Raw genomic sequence first — 17,157 nt, forward strand, 5'->3', positions numbered from 1 at the left:
TAGTGAGGCAGTGTTCATGGTTCATGCACTGTTCAGGAATTTGATTCCAGAGGGGAAGAAGCTGTTGCTAAAATGTTGAGTGTGAGTCTTCAGGCTCTTGTACCTCCTTGAGAAGAGAGCAATAGGTGGCAACTTTCAGTCAACAATTAACTTATCAGCAGTCATTGCGATGTGCGATGAACCGGGAGCACCTCAAGCATGTGTGTGTATTACAGGGAGAAGGTGCAAGCTCCCTTCTCCTCAGAGACCAGGATCGAACCTGGGTCTATGGAACCACGAGACATCAGCCCTACCTGCCGTGTCACAGTTCCGACCTGCTGAACCGCAAAGGAAGAGCAGGCCTCCTGTCGGTCACACTCACACACCCAGCACCTGCTGTGACCCTCAGCTATGGCAGACGCAGTGCTGTGCAGTCTGCCTCGCCCTGTCCGTTACACAGCTTTCGTCGCCATCCCCGCTCAGAACACACCATCTCCGTCCCTGCTCCGACACACCGCACACCTCTGCTCCATCCCTAACTCTCTGCCACTCGTCCTGCTGCTTCAGGAGGAGCGTAACCAATGGAAGCTCCATCCTGCGCCTCACTGGGAGGGAAGACACCCGGCAGCGGAGATTCTGAAGGTGAGTGCGAGGGGTAGCGAAGCTTTTGACTACTGCCTTTCTGCAGCTCGACACCGACTGCACCATTGGTGCCCCTACTGATCATTTCGCAATGAGGTTGCTAAGTGTGATGTTTCCTAAGGACAGCTCAGGTCCGAAAGTCATTGAGGCTGAGGGGCAAAAAACTCTGCAATCTGCAAAGCAGCAGAGGGTGCCAGAGTGAGCATGGCCATACGCTCGGTGGCCACTTCGTTAGATACGCCTGCACTCCTGCTCGTTAACGCAAATATCTATTCAGCCAATCATGTGGTGGCATCTCAGTGCATACAGACATGGTCAAGAGGCTCGGATGTTGCTCAGGCCAAACATCAGAATGGGGAAGAAACGTGACCTCAGTGACTTTGACCGTGGAATGATTGTCGGTGCCAGATGGGGTGGTTTGAGTATCTCAGAAACTGCTGATTTCCCGGGATTTTTCACGCACAACAGCTGCTAGAGTTTACAGCGAGTGTTGTGAAAAACAAAACAAAAAACATCCAGTGAGTGGCAGTTCTGTGGGCGAAAACGCCTTGTTAATGAGAGAAGTCAGAGGAGAACGGCCAGAGTGGTTCAAGGTGGCGGTAACTCATATAACCCTGTGTTACAACACTGGTGTGCAGAAGGGCATCTCTGAACTCACAACATGTCAAACCTTAAAGTAAATGAGGTACAACAGCAGAAAACCACGAACACACACTCAGTGGCCATTTTATCAGGTACAGGAGGTACCCGAGTGTATGTAGCTGTGCAGGGAGAAGTCCGTGTCCTGGCTCAGCTGAGAGGTATTCTGGGTCACACTCAGGACATTCGCCGTCCAATGTTGCCGTGGCAACGCAGTGCACATCAAATTCCGCTTGTCTACTGAACGGGCAGGGCTATTTGCCGCGGGATTCATGCAACTCTCCAGCAAGCTGTTCTCCTGTTGGTCGGGAGTGCTGTGCTGACCCTCAGCCCTACCGCAGCAGCAAGAGGACCAACTTCTGTCACCCCCCTCTCAGGGTAACTGCCCATCTCTCCCCTCCGGCACCTGCCACCTGCCCGCCACAAAAGCAGGCCGACTGAAAACCCTCTGTGCTGCAGTGCATGGCTGGATTTCCTCTGAAATCTCAGTCCCTGGTTACGAGTGAATGACAGGGTTCCTTTCAGACCTGCATTATTTATTTAAGCTTAAAAGTGTTTGGTGTAAGTATGGTTCCCCCAATCAATATTGACAAGTAAAAGCAAGCTGCTTATAAATGTGCTTATTCTTGTTTGGTCAAGCCTGCCTTGTCTCCCTAAGCATCCAATTAGAGTGTGGGAAGAAAATTACACACTACTTTACAAAAACCATATCACATTGCATGTGCAATAGTACCACAACAGTGTAATTTTCTAGACATCGTAATTGCTTTGACACATTGCTATACCTTTTGCTAACTGCTGGAGATCATCACGTCAGCGACTGTGGACAATAGCAGACAGGTTCGTACCAGAGCTTTTGCAGATCTCATTACCTTGACCATCACGGTGTAATTAATTTGAATTTCTTTTCACAATAAAATGCAACATGATCTAGTAAAACACAGTTATTATCATACCATTTCATTTCATAATCTGTTCATTAACATCAAAACATGAAACCATTTCATACACCTCATATCCAAATAGAAAGCTGCTTGCTTTATACCCACCGAAGTTCCTCTTTGACATGATGACTGCTCCAAGTGACAACAAGCCTGCCACGCAACTGACTTGATTTTGCAAACACAGCTAAATCCTTTCACATGGTGAAACATCATTATAACTTCCATTCATTGTCATGGGAATCACTTACCTGACTGCTTTAATCCCTTAATTTCATCGCCCCCCCCGCCGTACTTCCCCAAATTTTTCCTTTCATTGTATTATCTCTGCAGTAAATCGACCTGCTTCAAATTCTGTTTCAATTCTCTCTACAGCTTAGTGATGATAATGTGGCCAGTGAATTGTTGCTTTATATACCATAATATGTAACGATGAAATGTTGCTTTCAAAAAAACTGAAATTCCAACCAAAACTGTGATAGAATGGAGGAAAACCTTGACTATTGTAGAAATAATGTGTGTAACAATGAGTCAGTTATATAGAGACTCAACGTAATTTCTGTTGGGTGCAAAGCAGCCCATACCCATGAATGATGCCAGCAGGTTTTTTTGCCTCAGTTATCTAGTGGCTCGAGACAATTCACTGACAACTGGGACCAAGGATCTTACCTCAAAGTTAATTTATTATCAAAGTACATATATGTCACCATATAAACCCTGAGATTTATTTTCTTGCATAGCAAGTACAAGAAACACAATAGAATCACTGAAAGGCTGAACCAAACAGGACAGGCAAACACCCATGTGCAAAAAAACAACAAACTGTGCAAATCCAAGAAGAAAAGAAGAAATAATAATAAAAAATAAGTAATAAATATCTAGGACATGAGATGAAAGGCCTTGAAGGAGAGTCCATAGGTAGTGGGAACTGTTCAGTGATAGGGCAAGTAAACTTGGGTGAAGTTGTCCCCTTTGGTTCAGGATCCTGATGGTTGAGGGGTAATTGCTGTTCCTGAGCCTGGTGGTGTGGGTCTTGAGGCTCCAGTACCTTTTTCCTTATGGCAGCAGTGAGTAGAGAGAGAGAATGCCCTGGATGGTGGAGGTCCTTGATGATGGATGCTGCTTTCCTGTGACAGTGTTCTGTGTTGATGTGCTCAATGGTGGGGAGGGCTTTACCCGTGATGGACTGGGCCGTATCCACTAATTCTGTAGACTTTTCTGTTCAAGGGCATTGGTGTTTCCACACCAGCCTGTGATGCAACCGGATAATACACTCTCCACTAGACATCTATAGAGGTTAGTCAAAGTTTTAGAGGTCATGCCAAATCTTTGCAAACTCCTAAGGAAATGGAGGTGCTGTCGTGCTTTCTTCGTGATGGCACTTACATGCTGGGCCCTGGAGATGTCTTCTGAAATGATAACATCATCATCATCATCATCACCATCATCATCATCATCATCATCAGGTGCCGTGTCCAGATTGAGCTTTGACTGCCATGGCCCACACACTCCTGTTTTCGGTCAAGTGGATCAATTCAATGGTGTTCATTTCCAGTTCTCTGGCTGCTGTCTCCGTCATTTGTCTTTGCCTTCCTCTTGCTTTCTTCCCTTCGATCTTTCCCATAATTACCATGCATTCTAACTCCTCTTTCCTAATCACATGTCCAATGAAGTGACGTTGCCTTTTCATGATCTCATACATTATTTCTCTTTTTGTGTTTACTCTGTTCATGACATCCTCATTAGATATTAGTTTCATCCATGATATTCTTTCCATCCTCCTCAAAAACCACATCTCTGCTGCTTCAATTCGTTTCCTCATGTTACTAGATATTGTCCAACATTCTGATCCATATAACATAACTGGAAAAACCATACCACCGAGGAATTTAAAATTGCTGACCCCCTGCAGCTCCGATCCCTGGATCAGAACTGGCTCATGGGCCTCTAGTTTCCTCCTCCTGAAGTCAATAATCAGCTCCTAGGTCTTGCTGACATTGAGTGAGAGGTTGTTGTTGTGGCACCACTCAGCCAGATTTTCAAACTCCCTTTCTATATGTTGATTCATCATCATCTTTATTTCTGCCTGTGGGAGTGGTGTCGTCAGCGAACTTGAATATGGCACTGGAGCTGTGCTTAGCCACACAGCCATTACTGTGAAGCGAGTAGAGCAGGGGCTAAGCTCACAGCCTTGTGGTGCACCTGTGCTGATGGAGATTGTGGAGGAGATATTGTTGCTAATCCAAACTGACTGGGGTCTGCAAATGACAAAATTGCACAAGGAGGTATCGAGGCCAAGGTCTTGAAGCTTATTGGATAGTTTTGAGGGGAGGATAGTACTGAATGCCAGACTGTAGTCAATGAAGAGCATCCTGATGTATGCACCTTTGTTGTCCAGATGTTGTAGGGTTGAGTGACAAGCCAATGCGATAGTATCTGTTGTGACGGTAGGTAAATTGGAGTGGATCCAAGTCGCATTTCAGGCAAGAGTTGATGTTTCATCACCCACCTCTCAAAACACTTCATGACAGTGGATATAGTTGCTGCTGGACGATAGTCATCGAGGCAGGTTGCCACGCTTTTCTTAGGCACCAGTTATTAAACCCTGCTTGAAACAAGTAGGTACCGCAGACTGCCAAAGCAAGAGATTGTAGATCTCAGTGAGCACTTTAGCTAGTTGATCAGCACAGGTCTTTAGTATTCAGCCAGCTACCTGTCTGGGCTGGATGCTTTCTGTGGGTTCGCGCTCCTGAAGGATACTCTCACGTCAGCCTCAGAGACTGAAATCACAGGGTCATTGGGGGCTGTGGGATTTTGTGAAGGTGCCCATATAGATCAGGTTCAGTTGCTCAGATAGGTTAACATTATTATTGTAGATTTAAATACTGCTAGATGACTGAATTTACAATTCTCTTAACTCTCAAATATGCAAATAAAACTGATAACCCAATATTTGAACTTCTAGGAATCCCAAAGATTCGGCAAGGGGCATAACAGCTAATGATGCCACGTCAACCTTCAACCTTCCAGTCCCACATTCCTGTTAATCCACCAGGATCCCAGTCCCACATTCCTGTCAACCCACCAGGATCCCAGTCCCACATTCCTGTTAACCCACCAGGATCCCAGTCCCACATTCCTGCCAACCCACCAGGATCCCAGTCCCACATTCCTGCCAACCCACCAGGATCCCAGTCCCACATTCCTGTTAACCCACCAGGATCCCAGTCCCACATTCCTGCCAACCCACCAGGATCCCAGTCCCACATTCCTGTTAACCCACCAGGATCCCAGTCCCACATTCCTGTCAACTCACCAGGATCCCAGTCCCACATTCCTGTTAACCCACCAGGATCCCAGTCCCACATTCCTGTTAACCCACCAGGATCCCAGTCCCACATTCCTGTCAACTCACCAGGATCCCAGTCCCACATTCCTGTCAACTGACCAGGATCCCAGTCCCACATTCCTGTCACCTGACCAGGATCCCAGTCCCACATTCCTGTCACCGCACCAGGATGCCAGTCCCACATTCCTGTTAACCCACCAGGATCCCAGTCCCACATTCCTGTTAACCCACCAGGATCCCAGTCCCACATTCCTGTCAACTCACCAGGATCCCAGTCCCACATTCCTGTCAACTGACCAGGATCCCAGTCCCACATTCCTGTCACCTGACCAGGATCCCAGTCCCACATTCCTGTCACCGCACCAGGATGCCAGTCCCACATTCCTGTTAACTCACCAGGATCCCAGTCCCACATTTCTGTTAACTCACCAGGATCCCAGTCCCACATTCCTGTTAACCCACCAGGATCCCAGTCCCACATTCCTGTTAACTCACCAGGATGCCAGTCCCACATTCCTGTTAACCCACCAGGATCCCAGTCCCACATTCCTGTTAACTCACCAGGATCCCAGTCCCACATTCCTGTTAACCCACCAGGATCCCAGTCCCACATTCCTGTCAACTCACCAGGATCCCAGTCCCACATTCCCTTCCAGCCCACTGAGATCCAACTTCTCACATTCCCTTCCAACTCACTGGGATCACAGTCCCACATTCACTTCCAACTCACCAGGATCCCAGTTCCCACATTCCTTCCCAACTCACCAGGATCCCAGTTCCCACATTCCCTCCCAACTCACCGAGATCCCAGTTCCCACATTCCCTCCCAACTCACCGGGATCCCAGTTCCCACCTTCCCTCTCAGCTCACCGGGATCCCAGTTCCCATATTCCCTTCCAACTCATCGGGATTCAGGTACCCACATTCCCACCTACTCACTGTGATTGCAGTCCCACATTCCTTTTTAACTGACCAGGATTTCAGTTCTCACATTCCCTTGCAACTCACAGGGACACCAATTCGCACTGTCCCTTCTAACTCATTGGGATGCCCTTCCCAAATCACGGAATTAAAAGCACCTTGGGGTATTAATCCTAATAAAACAGAAAATCTGGCAGGTCAACAATCAGCAAAGTTCTAGCGTTCCTGATTATCACGTAACTCTTAGCTCAATAACATTTTACTTTCTCATTCTTGTTATATAGCCATTCGGGGACAGGTTTGTGGTATCTGAGAAATTTCAGCTTTCTTACCGCCTGGAAGTTCTGAAGCTCCAGCAGAGTTCTTTTGTCCACAGTAACTGTCCCCTTCAGTTTGCAATGAAAAGCTTCCTCTACTCTTTTGTACGGATGGACATCGTGAAACGAGAGAGAAGTTGGTGCCTGCACTTCAGTCAGAACAGCTGCCCGTCTCTCTGTTTCTTCTGAGAAAGGCAAAGAAAAATTCTCAGGTTTATAGGATTACTTCAAAAGAAAAGGATCAAACCATGCTAAACAGCTTCTTGATTTGATCCAGTACTCCACTTGAAGCAATGGGATGTCTCATGACCATTCCTGTGACATCCGCTGGTTTAAGACTTTGCTCATGTGGAAAGGTCACAACAGAAATTTAGCAATGCAAGCAGCTGAAAATGCACAGGGCCAGCATGGGCACATCATAAAATGGCAGGATTAAGTTCTGAACTTGCACGTTCAGGTTGGCATTACTCAGGATGTGACCAATGTGGGCATTCCAGAAATCTGACCAATGCTGAGGCATCCCTTCCCCACTTCACTTCTTACAGATCAAACAGATAGCATTGTTACATCTTTCCTCACGTTCTTAAAGAATGTGTTTTTAAAAATAATATTGACTTGTTTCAGAAGACAGCTAAAAGATAAGGAGCTATTCACTTAGAACGGAGATATGAAGAAATCTCTTCTCACAAAGGGTGGTACCCTCTGGAATTCCCTGTCCTGGCGGGTGGGAGCTGGAACATTAGTGTTTAGTGATAAATATTTGACAGGTTGAGGAGTAGAGAGTATGCAGAAATGGTGCAGATGCAGAGTTGAGGCCACCATGGATCAACTATCATTATTTTGAACAGCAGGGCAGGCAAAGGGGCCCTGTGGTCCTACTCATATATGCTGTAGTCATCAAGTTCTACAACATGGAAGCAGATCCTTCAGACCAACTAGTCCATGCTGACAATACAGGTTAGTCCTCTTTGCCTGGTTTGGCCCGTATCCTCCTAAACCTTTCCAAACCGCGTACCTGTCCAGCCGTCTTCGAAAAGTTGTCATCGTGCCTGCCTCAAACACCTCCTCAGCAGCTCATTGGGATTCCGGTTCCCGCATTCCCACCAACTCACCGGGATCCCAGTCCCCACATTCCCGCCAAATCTCTGTGATCTCAGTTCCCACATTCCCGCCAACTCACCGGGATCCCAGCCCCCACATTCCCACCAACTCACTGGGATCCAAGTCCCCACATTCCCGCCAACTCACCGGGATCCCAGTCCCCACATTCCCGCCAACTCTCTGTGATCTCAGTTCCCACATTCCCGCCAGCTCACCGGGATCCCAGTCCCCACATTCCCGCCAACTCACCGGGATCCCAGCCCCCACATTCCCACCAACTCACTGGGATCCCAGTCCCCACATTCCCGCCAACTCACCGGGATCCCAGTCCCCACATTCCCGCCAACTCTCTGTGATCTCAGTTCCCACATTCCCGCCAGCTCACTGGGGTCCCAGTTCTCACATCCCCACCATCACACATACAGTACCATCTACCCTTTATGCAATAAAGTTGCCTCTCGGGTTCCTATTAAATCGTTCTCCTCTCACCTTAAACCCATGCCCTCCGGCTCTTCAATCCCCAACTCTAGGAAAAGAGTTAGGTGCATGCTCCTTATCGATGCCCATCATGATATACTGTCTGCTACGTGTCAAGGAATACAGTCCTAGCATAACCGTCTTCACTATTCACTCTATCACCCACTTCAGTGTCAACTGCAAACTTATTAACCATTCTTATCCAAATGGTTGATCTGGATGACAAACAGCAATGGGCCCAGCACCAACCCCTGAGACTTACCACTATGCATGGGACTCTAGTCCAAGGAACAACTCCTGCTCCCATTTCCTTGAGCTCTTGTGCACTATTTGTTCAGCTGTGAGGACAAGGACTGCAGAATTCAGACACACATCTATCATGGCTTCCACCTGATGTCTTTCTTCCTCTCGTTATCCTTGCAACGCCTCAGCGGAGAGTAAGAACTTGAAGAGGCGGCTGAGCCAGCAACTTAAGCTCAAAGATCACCCTTGGGTGTCCATCAGAGTGGCCAGCTTATAAACCTGCCCCGTGGTGCAGAACAGCAAGACCTGGGTGCAGACCCACGCGAGCCTGTGAGCCAGGTTTCAATTGCAACTATAAGGGTGCCAAGAATGAAGCCTGTGGCTTCCTCTCAGATGGGGAGAGTGAGTCACTGCCGTTGGCAGCACACAGTTGAAAACACAATATGCTCCAACTTGTCATTATATAGATTCCTTTCATAACTGGAAAGGAAAATATACTTAAGTCTCTTTATCTAATATACAGGTGATGCCATAATTACCCAACGACTTCTCCAGCTTATTCCATGTGGACTGAGGAGATTATTCCCAAGTCTGAGCAACCCACACAGAATGCTGGAGGTAGTCAGCTGGGCAGGCAGCATCAATGGAGGGGGGTAAACTGTCAAATCTTTCAGGACAAGATCCATGCATTGTTACTGTTTTACCTTATCCTAGCTAAATGCTTTGTGCAATGAACTAATCAAGGTAAGCTTTTCACAGCACCTTGGTATGTGTGACGATAGTTAACCAATACCAATACCAGTTTTTCCTGCGAGCGTTGACCTGTTATTTTCGAGTCATAGAGAAGTTCGGCCCATCTAGTCAATGCTGAAACCATTTACCCTCCCTGGTCCCATCGACCTGCACTGGGACCACAGCCCTCCATAGGCAGCATCTATGGAAAAGAGTACAGCCGACGTTTCGGGCCAAGACCCTCTGACAGGTTCTTAAACCCATCCTGTATTACATCCTTCATCCCGTGTAGGTCGAAAACGCACCAATGTATGGAACCTCCACCTCACCTCCAGCCTGGAATTCGGTTCAAAAAGCAAAACGCCGCAGATTCCTGACATCTGAAGTAAAGATGGGACGTGCAGGAAATACTCAGCAGGTTGGGCCACAGTGGTAGAGGGAGAGAATGTTTCAGGTCGATGGTTCCCAATGACAGGTCACCCATTGTTGAATTTATACACAGTTTATGTTCTTTGTGCGGTCTGTACCTAAACGCCCGTGAGACAGCTGAAGCAGGTTTTTGCACCTGTACTTGTGCACAATAAGCGTTGACTTGAACCCTATTTCTTCTCTCCACAGATGCTGCCTGACCTGCTGAGTGTTTTCTGTTCCCGCTCTGGAGGTTTCAGTCCCGGAGCTGAATGCGGGACGGCGTCCCAAGACAAATTCATAACCCTCTGCTCCTTCACTCTCTCACGGATCACTCTGCTCCAAGCCCCTGCCTCCCTTCCACTCCCCCACATTCACAGCTTACCTCGTACCATTGCTTTAAATTCACGCATCAGTATCTCCTGAGTGACGGCAGCCCCCGCTGGCCCGGGGGGTCCCGGTGGCCCTGGAGGTCCGGGGGGGCCGGAGAGGCTCGGCTTGTGGGGGGGGGGGGGGGGAACAAAGAGAAATGTTGTTGTGGGATGGTACAGGTTCTGGGAGCAAAAACAATGTTAGCTATGTCTGTGTCTGAGGGCTTCTGACTTGATCCCTGAGCAAGAGACTCCTGGGATCGGGTGAAAGGCTGGACTGATACCCTGGCCAATAACTGCACAGCACAGTTACGTTAAATGATAATGCATCCTGGTAAAAGGAACAATAGTGCGGACTATTATCTAAATGGGGAGAAGGTTCAAACATCAGAGGTGCAGAGAGACCTAGGAGCCTTCGTGCAAGGCTCCTAGAAGGTTAATCTACAGGGTGAGTCTGTAGTAAAGAAGGCAAATGCAATGCTGGCATTTTTTCAAGGGGAACGGAATATAAAAGCAAGGAGATAATGCTGAGCCTTTATAAAACACTAGTCAGGCTGCACTTAGAGTATTGTCAACAGTTCTGGGCACCATATTGCAGAAAGGATGTGTTGTCATTGGAGAGAGACCAGAGGAGGTTCACAAGGATGATTCCGGGAATGAAGGGGTTAACATATGAGGCACATTTGGCAGCTTTGGGCCTGTACTCACTGGAATTTAGAAGAATGGGGGGAGTGGGGATCTCATTGAAACCTACTGAATGTTGAAAGGACTAGATAGGGTGGATGTGGAGAGGATGTTTCCTATGGTGGGGGTATCCAGAACTAGTGGGCACAGCCTCAAAATTGAGGGGTGACCCTTTAGAACAGAGGTAAGGAGGACCTTTTTTAGCCAGAGAGTAGTAAGTCCGTGGAATGCTCTGCCATAGTCGGCGGTGGAGGCCAAGTCCGTGCGTATATTTAAGGTGGAAGTTGATCGTTTCCTGATCGGTCAGAGCATAAAAGGATGTGGCAAGAAGGCAGGTGTATGCGGTTGAGTGGGATCCAGGATCAGCCATGATGGAACAACAGAGCAGACTCGATGGGCTGAATGGCCTAATTCTGCTCCTATGTCTTATGGTCTAAGTTAAATCAGGAGTGTATAAATCCGGCATCACACTCAATTCCAGTAGTTTTCTAACAGACAGATTAGGTTTAAAGTAGTCCCTATACCAATCTAAATTGACAATATTCACCTTCATATTTTCAAATTTACTGGGCCGATCTTCACAATCTTAGAAACTATGTCTGAGAATGTTACTCACTAATGTGGCAGTGATCCCTTGATAGAGGCAGCATATAAGATCACTGCAGCAAACACAAGGGAGATGCTGGAAACCTGGAGCCACAGACGAAATGCTGGAGGAACTCAGCAGCTCAGGCAGGTCTGACAGACAGTCTAGGCCTCGGACTGAGCCCCTGCATTAGGACTGGAAAGAAAGAGGTGAGAAAGCAGTATAAAAGGGGGTGGGGGGGCAGTGGAGCAAGAGCTAATGGGTGAGAGGTGAATCCAGGTGAGGAGGGAAGGTGGGAGGGGGGGAAGTGATAGGCAATTTGAGGGAGGGGGAGAGTGAGAATTATGTAAGAAGCTGGGAGGTGATTGGTGTAAATGACAAGGGGACTGAAGACGATGGAATCTGATAGAAATGGAGACTGGACCGTGGAATAAGAGGAAGGAAGTCGCGGGGGATCCAGAGGGAAGAAGAGTGTGTGATGGGCAGATGGACATGTGAGTGGAGGTGATGGAGGCAGGTGCGATGAAGGAAAAAAAAAGGGACAGAGGGAAGTGGTTATTGGAAATTAGAGAACTCAATGTTCATGCCATCATGGTTAGACACTACCAAAGTGGAAAATTAGGTGCTGTTCCTCCAATTTGAGTCTCGCCTCAACATGGCAATACAGGAAGCCGTGGACAGACATGTGAGTGGAACTAAAATGGCTGGCCATTAGAAGATCCCAGTTGGTACAATGGGAGGATTGAAGGTACTCAGCAAAGGCTGACTGTCTATTTCCTTCCATGGATGGCACCTGACCTGCTGAGTATTTTGAGTTGCTTCATATTGATTGTTGCTGATAAGATTTCATCCAGAAAGTCACGAGGCATGGGATCCATGGAAACTTGTCTGTGTGGATTCGGAATTGGTTTGCCACAGAAGGCAGATGGAGGTAGCAGATGGGAGTGTATTCTGCCTGGAGGTTGGTGGCCAGTGGTATTCCGCAGGGATCTGTTCTGGGACCTCTGTTCTTTGTGACTTTTATAAGCAACTTGGATGAGGAAGTGGAAGCAGGGGTTAGTAGGTTTGCAGATGACACAAAGGTTGGTGGTGTGAATAGTGTAGAAGGTTTTTGTAGGTTACAATGGGATGTAAACAGGATGTGAAACTCCACGGAGAAGTACTAGATGAATTTCAATCCAGAAAAGTGATGCACTTTCGGAAGATCAAACTTGAAGATGGTGTACAGGTTAATGGCAGGATTTTTAGCGGCGTGGAGAAACAGGGCAATCTTGGGGTCTAAGTCCGTAGATCCTTCAAATTAGCCGCTCAACTTTATTGGGGGTCGGTAAGAAGGTGTATAGTGTGGGGCCTGAGCCACGAGGTAATGTTGGAGCTCTGTAAAGCTCCAGTTATATTTGTGGTTACTTCATTATAGGAAGGATGTGGAAGCTTTAGAGAAGGTGCAGAGAAGACCTAACAGGTTTCCGCCCGGATGAGAGAATATCGTGTCTTATGACGAAAGGTTAGGCAAGATAGGGCTTTTCTCTTTAGGCTGAAGGAGCATCAGAGGCAACTTGAGAGAGGTTTATAAGATTATGAGAGCCATTGATAAAGCAGACACCCAGAGGCTTTTCTGCAGAGCAGTAGAGGCCAAGCATTTATGGAGGAAAGCCTAGAGATGTCAGAGGTAGGATTTTTAACACAGAGCGTGGCAGGTGTCTGAAACACATTGCCAGGGCTGGTGGATACAATAGCGACATTTAAGAGACTCTTAGGAAATGGATGTAAGAAAAATGGAGGGTTACGGGCTGTGTAGGAGGAAAGGGTTTGATTGATTGTTGAATGGGCTGGCACAACATCATGGGCCGAAGGGCCTGTATTGTTCTATGTCCTGTGCTAGGTTTGCTCATTTATCATTGGTCAAGGGCTTACAACTGGCCTAGGGATAGCTGGGCTGTGTAGTGAAGATCGGTAAGGGAACCTCTTTCGAGTATTGTGCGGCCGCTGCTGTTGTATCTTTGGGCTTTGAGTCTGGACGTGGGCAGGACTGGGTTAAGCTGTGTGATTGTGCCAATGGCCACAGTCACGGTCTGCGGCTACCTGGCTGCCCAATTAACAATATCCCAGGAATGAGTCAGGATCTGGACAGGGAGAAGAGAGCGGAAAAAAAAAATAAACTGGAATACCAGTACTCTTTTCCGGTTGGGTCTGCATTTCTTGTTTTTCTTGGCTCCATCTCGTTGTACAAATTTAATCCAGGATGAATGTGGATCCACCGGACGGTGCTCTCGATTTTCTGGGAGCTAGGAACAAACAAACCGATTACTCCTCCAGGCATTCTTCTGTTACATTACCTCCAGATCCCCTTCACATATCAGGGGTATCAATGTTGGAAACAACACACCTTTGAACTTTACATGCCAACTGCGCCCATTTCAACCCTGCAAGACAATACCTACAAACCTGGTGTATATCTCTGCGGGCCTTTACATACATTTATGGTCATGAGTTACCTAAGGAATTTCTCCCCTTCACACCAGGCTTCTAAGGAATGGCGACAAACAACAGGAATTCTGCAGATGCTGGAAATTCAAGCAACACACATCAAAGTTGCTGGTGAACGCAGCAGGCCAGGCAGCATCTGTAGGAAGAGGTGCAGTCGACTTTTCAGGCCGAGACCCTTCGTCAGGACTAACTGAAGGAAGAGTGGGTAAGGGATTTGAAAGTTGGAGGGGGAGGGGGAGATCCAAAATTGAAGGAGAAGACAGGAGGAGGAGGGATAGAACCAAGAGCTGGACAGGTGATAGGCAAAAGGGGATACGAGAGAATCATGGGACAGGGGGTCCAGGAAGAAAGACAAGGGCGGGGAGGGGACCCAGAGGATGGGCAAGAGGTATATTCAGAGGGACAGGGGGAGAAAAAGGAGAGTGAGAGAAAGAATGTGTGTATAAAAATAAGTAACAGATGGGGTACGAGGGGGAGGTGGGGCCTTAGTGGAAGTTAGAGAAGTCGATGTTCATGCCATCAGGTTGGAGGCTACCCAGACGGAATATAAGGTGTTGTTCCTCCAACCTGAGTGTGGCTTCATCTTTACAGTAGAGGAGGCCGTGGATAGACATGTCAGAATGGGAATGGGATGTGGAATTAAAATGTGTGGCCACTGGGAGATCCTGCTTTCTCTGGCGGACAGAGCGTAGATGTTCAGCAAAGCGGTCTCCCAGTCTGCGTTGGGTCTCGCCAATATATAAGTTAAGGAATGGTGAAATAGCTTGGGACAATGCCTTCCCGAATTGGGAAGAATGAGTGGTGGTGACCTCAGTGAGATTCTGAGGGGCTTCATCAGGAAGATCCTGACAAGTGGTTTCTCCTCATCTGTGATTAGCAGCGTGGTTTCAGAAATAGGACTCACTCACGTCAGAAGATATAAGGAGGGTTTCTCCCCTCTTGGGGTTGTGAATCTTTGCAATTTACTACTCCAGAGAGTATCAAAGGACGAATAGATTGAAGGTTGATCCATTAAGGAGAAAAGGGATCTGGTTCTATTTTCATTTTTTAAAAGGCTTTCTGGTTTAATTTAGTATTGCCGTTAAATTTCCTTACCTGCGTAGTTTTAAATGGCACATTTCTGGAGGACATTAAATTTAGAAACTGCTAAAACTAGTTAGTTGAAATCAGGTGACTTGTGATGTTACTTCAGAATAGAAATCTGCAGCTAAAGGTGAAATAAATTAACTAAATGAAATGAAATAAAGGAACTATTTTAAGGTGTATGCAAGGTGGGTGAGGTATTGCAGCTGTAGTATTTGGTTGCAGTCAATGGCATAACACGATAAATGACAGTTCTGAGTTGATGGGCTGGAGTCTGAGCTTCACACAGTGTGATGTAACAGGGAAAGGGAAACCACAAGGCCCCTTTGTTCCGGGAGCTGGGTGTATTGTTTGTTTGGATAATGCTGAGCTGGTTGGTAAAAAAGGCCAGGACGACGAGTGAGGAGGGTATGGCAACCCAGAAGCTAGCATTGGAACCCTTGCAATTGTCCAACAGGCAGAGGGTTCTTGCTGCCCTCGCAGATAGGAGCAATGAACATGCAAACTGGCCACAGCACTGAGGTACAGGAGCCAATTAATTTGGGTGAGTGACAGGGATTATAGTAACAATAGGAGACAGTTTAGTTGGGGAACAGATACTCTTCCTTGTTGCCTGACTGGTGACACTTAATCATATCTCCTCAGAGCAGGAGGGGATCTTCCAGCAGGAGGGGAGAGATCTGATGGTCAAGGTCCATGAGGGTACCACTGACTTACATAGGATAAAGGAGCAGGTTTCGTTGAAGGAATATTATAATTGGGGCCCGAAGTAAATAGCAGATTATTACCTGAGCCCACCAAATTGGCAGAGTGAAAAAGATCAGAGAACTGAACGCTTGTTGCAAAGACCTCTGTTGGAGAAACGGGTGTCAACTCATGTACTGTGGCATTGGATTGGAAAAAAGGGAATTCTTCTTTTGTGACTGGCTTCACTTGAATTGGAATGCGACCAGCAAGTTGGATAGCCAGGGCTTTAAACAGAGCACAAATAGAAACGCGATGATCTGCTATCTGTGCAGAATTCCTGATGGTCCAGAATTCCCAAATTCCCAGTGCTGCGGCTCACACTCCCTTTAAACCCAGTGGCACCAAGCTTCCTGCACTCTCCTTCCCATTCAATAGGGAGCTGGTTCCCAACCTCCCATTAAACTCCATAGCTGTGTAACAGCTACTAAACATGAATTCAGAGCAGGCTGATGAATTAATAACTATAACATCCAATAGTCCACCACCAAAATCCCAAGGGTGGAAAGAGTAAAACCTAAAGTAAATCCAAGGACGTAGATCTGGTGACGGAGAATTCATATAGTTAAAACAAGTATAAAAATCAATACTGCAGGAGAGAAGGGTGAGTAATAAGAATTGGAACCAGCATACATGCAGAAGGATATACTTCATGTAGAATGAGAAGACAGTACATGTCACAAACACAGATCTGAACCACCTTTATCTCTCTGCATGTGCCATTAATGAAAAGGTGGGTGAATTAATCACAGCCGTGGAAAGATATGGATAACATCTAACAGTATGCCCAGAGATGGTCCAGCGTTGGAAACTAAATATGGGTAACCCCCACTCCCACAGTTTACAGAGAGATTGTTTCCAGATCACAATTTTCCGTAATACAATGCTACGTTACCTGCATACGTGTTTGTTAGGAAAAATGTGCTTATTTATTTACTTTTTTCACATAAATTTTACAAGAGTGAATTTTTATTCCACAGCTCAGATGATTTGGTACTGATTTGTGAATTCCAGAAGGTCGAACTTCCCTTATCGGCTGGCCCACCTCTTTTCCCATTCCCTCTCTTAATGTCTGGAAGGGAAAGAAAGAATGGAAAATGAGACGGGATAGAGAAGAGCAGGGTAAGTTTCTCCGGTTAGCGGACGATTTCCCTCTGACGTAGTGGGGAACCGCGTACGAGGCAAGTTACATCAGTGGTTTGCCATTGCCTTCTGCCGGGTGAGTTTCCAAAGAGATCACCAGCCCAGCACGGATGGAAAGTGTGCAGGGGAGCCGGCTGGATTCGAACTCGGGACCTTCCGTCCCGAAGTCCAACGCTGATGCCACTACACCACCAGCCGGGTCACATATGGGATAGATAAACAAAATTAGCGGTAATAGATTAATTAATGGAATATATAAGGAATAGTTTTCTAGATCACTGTGTTGAGGAATGATTGAGAGGACAGATTA

At 47.0% G+C, this 17,157-nt stretch overlaps 1 protein-coding gene across 2 annotated transcripts in view; it reads right to left on the reverse strand.

Moving 5' to 3' along the window:
- Positions 1 to 17,157, reverse strand: part of c1qtnf12 (C1q and TNF related 12) — an 80,520-nt gene that overhangs the window by 33,654 nt on the left and 29,709 nt on the right. For both annotated transcript variants that reach the window (XM_072244881.1, XM_072244880.1), the window contains 3 exons: positions 13,559 to 13,675; positions 10,135 to 10,246; positions 6,804 to 6,973 (listed from right to left, as the gene is read on the reverse strand). In XM_072244881.1, the coding sequence (XP_072100982.1) occupies positions 6,804 to 6,973; positions 10,135 to 10,246; positions 13,559 to 13,675 (399 nt within the window). The remainder of the gene's footprint in view (positions 1 to 6,803; positions 6,974 to 10,134; positions 10,247 to 13,558; positions 13,676 to 17,157) is intronic.

The sequence above is a fragment of the Mobula birostris genome, chromosome 27, assembly GCF_030028105.1.
Source record: "Mobula birostris isolate sMobBir1 chromosome 27, sMobBir1.hap1, whole genome shotgun sequence".
Classification (NCBI taxonomy): Eukaryota; Metazoa; Chordata; class Chondrichthyes; order Myliobatiformes; family Myliobatidae; genus Mobula; species Mobula birostris.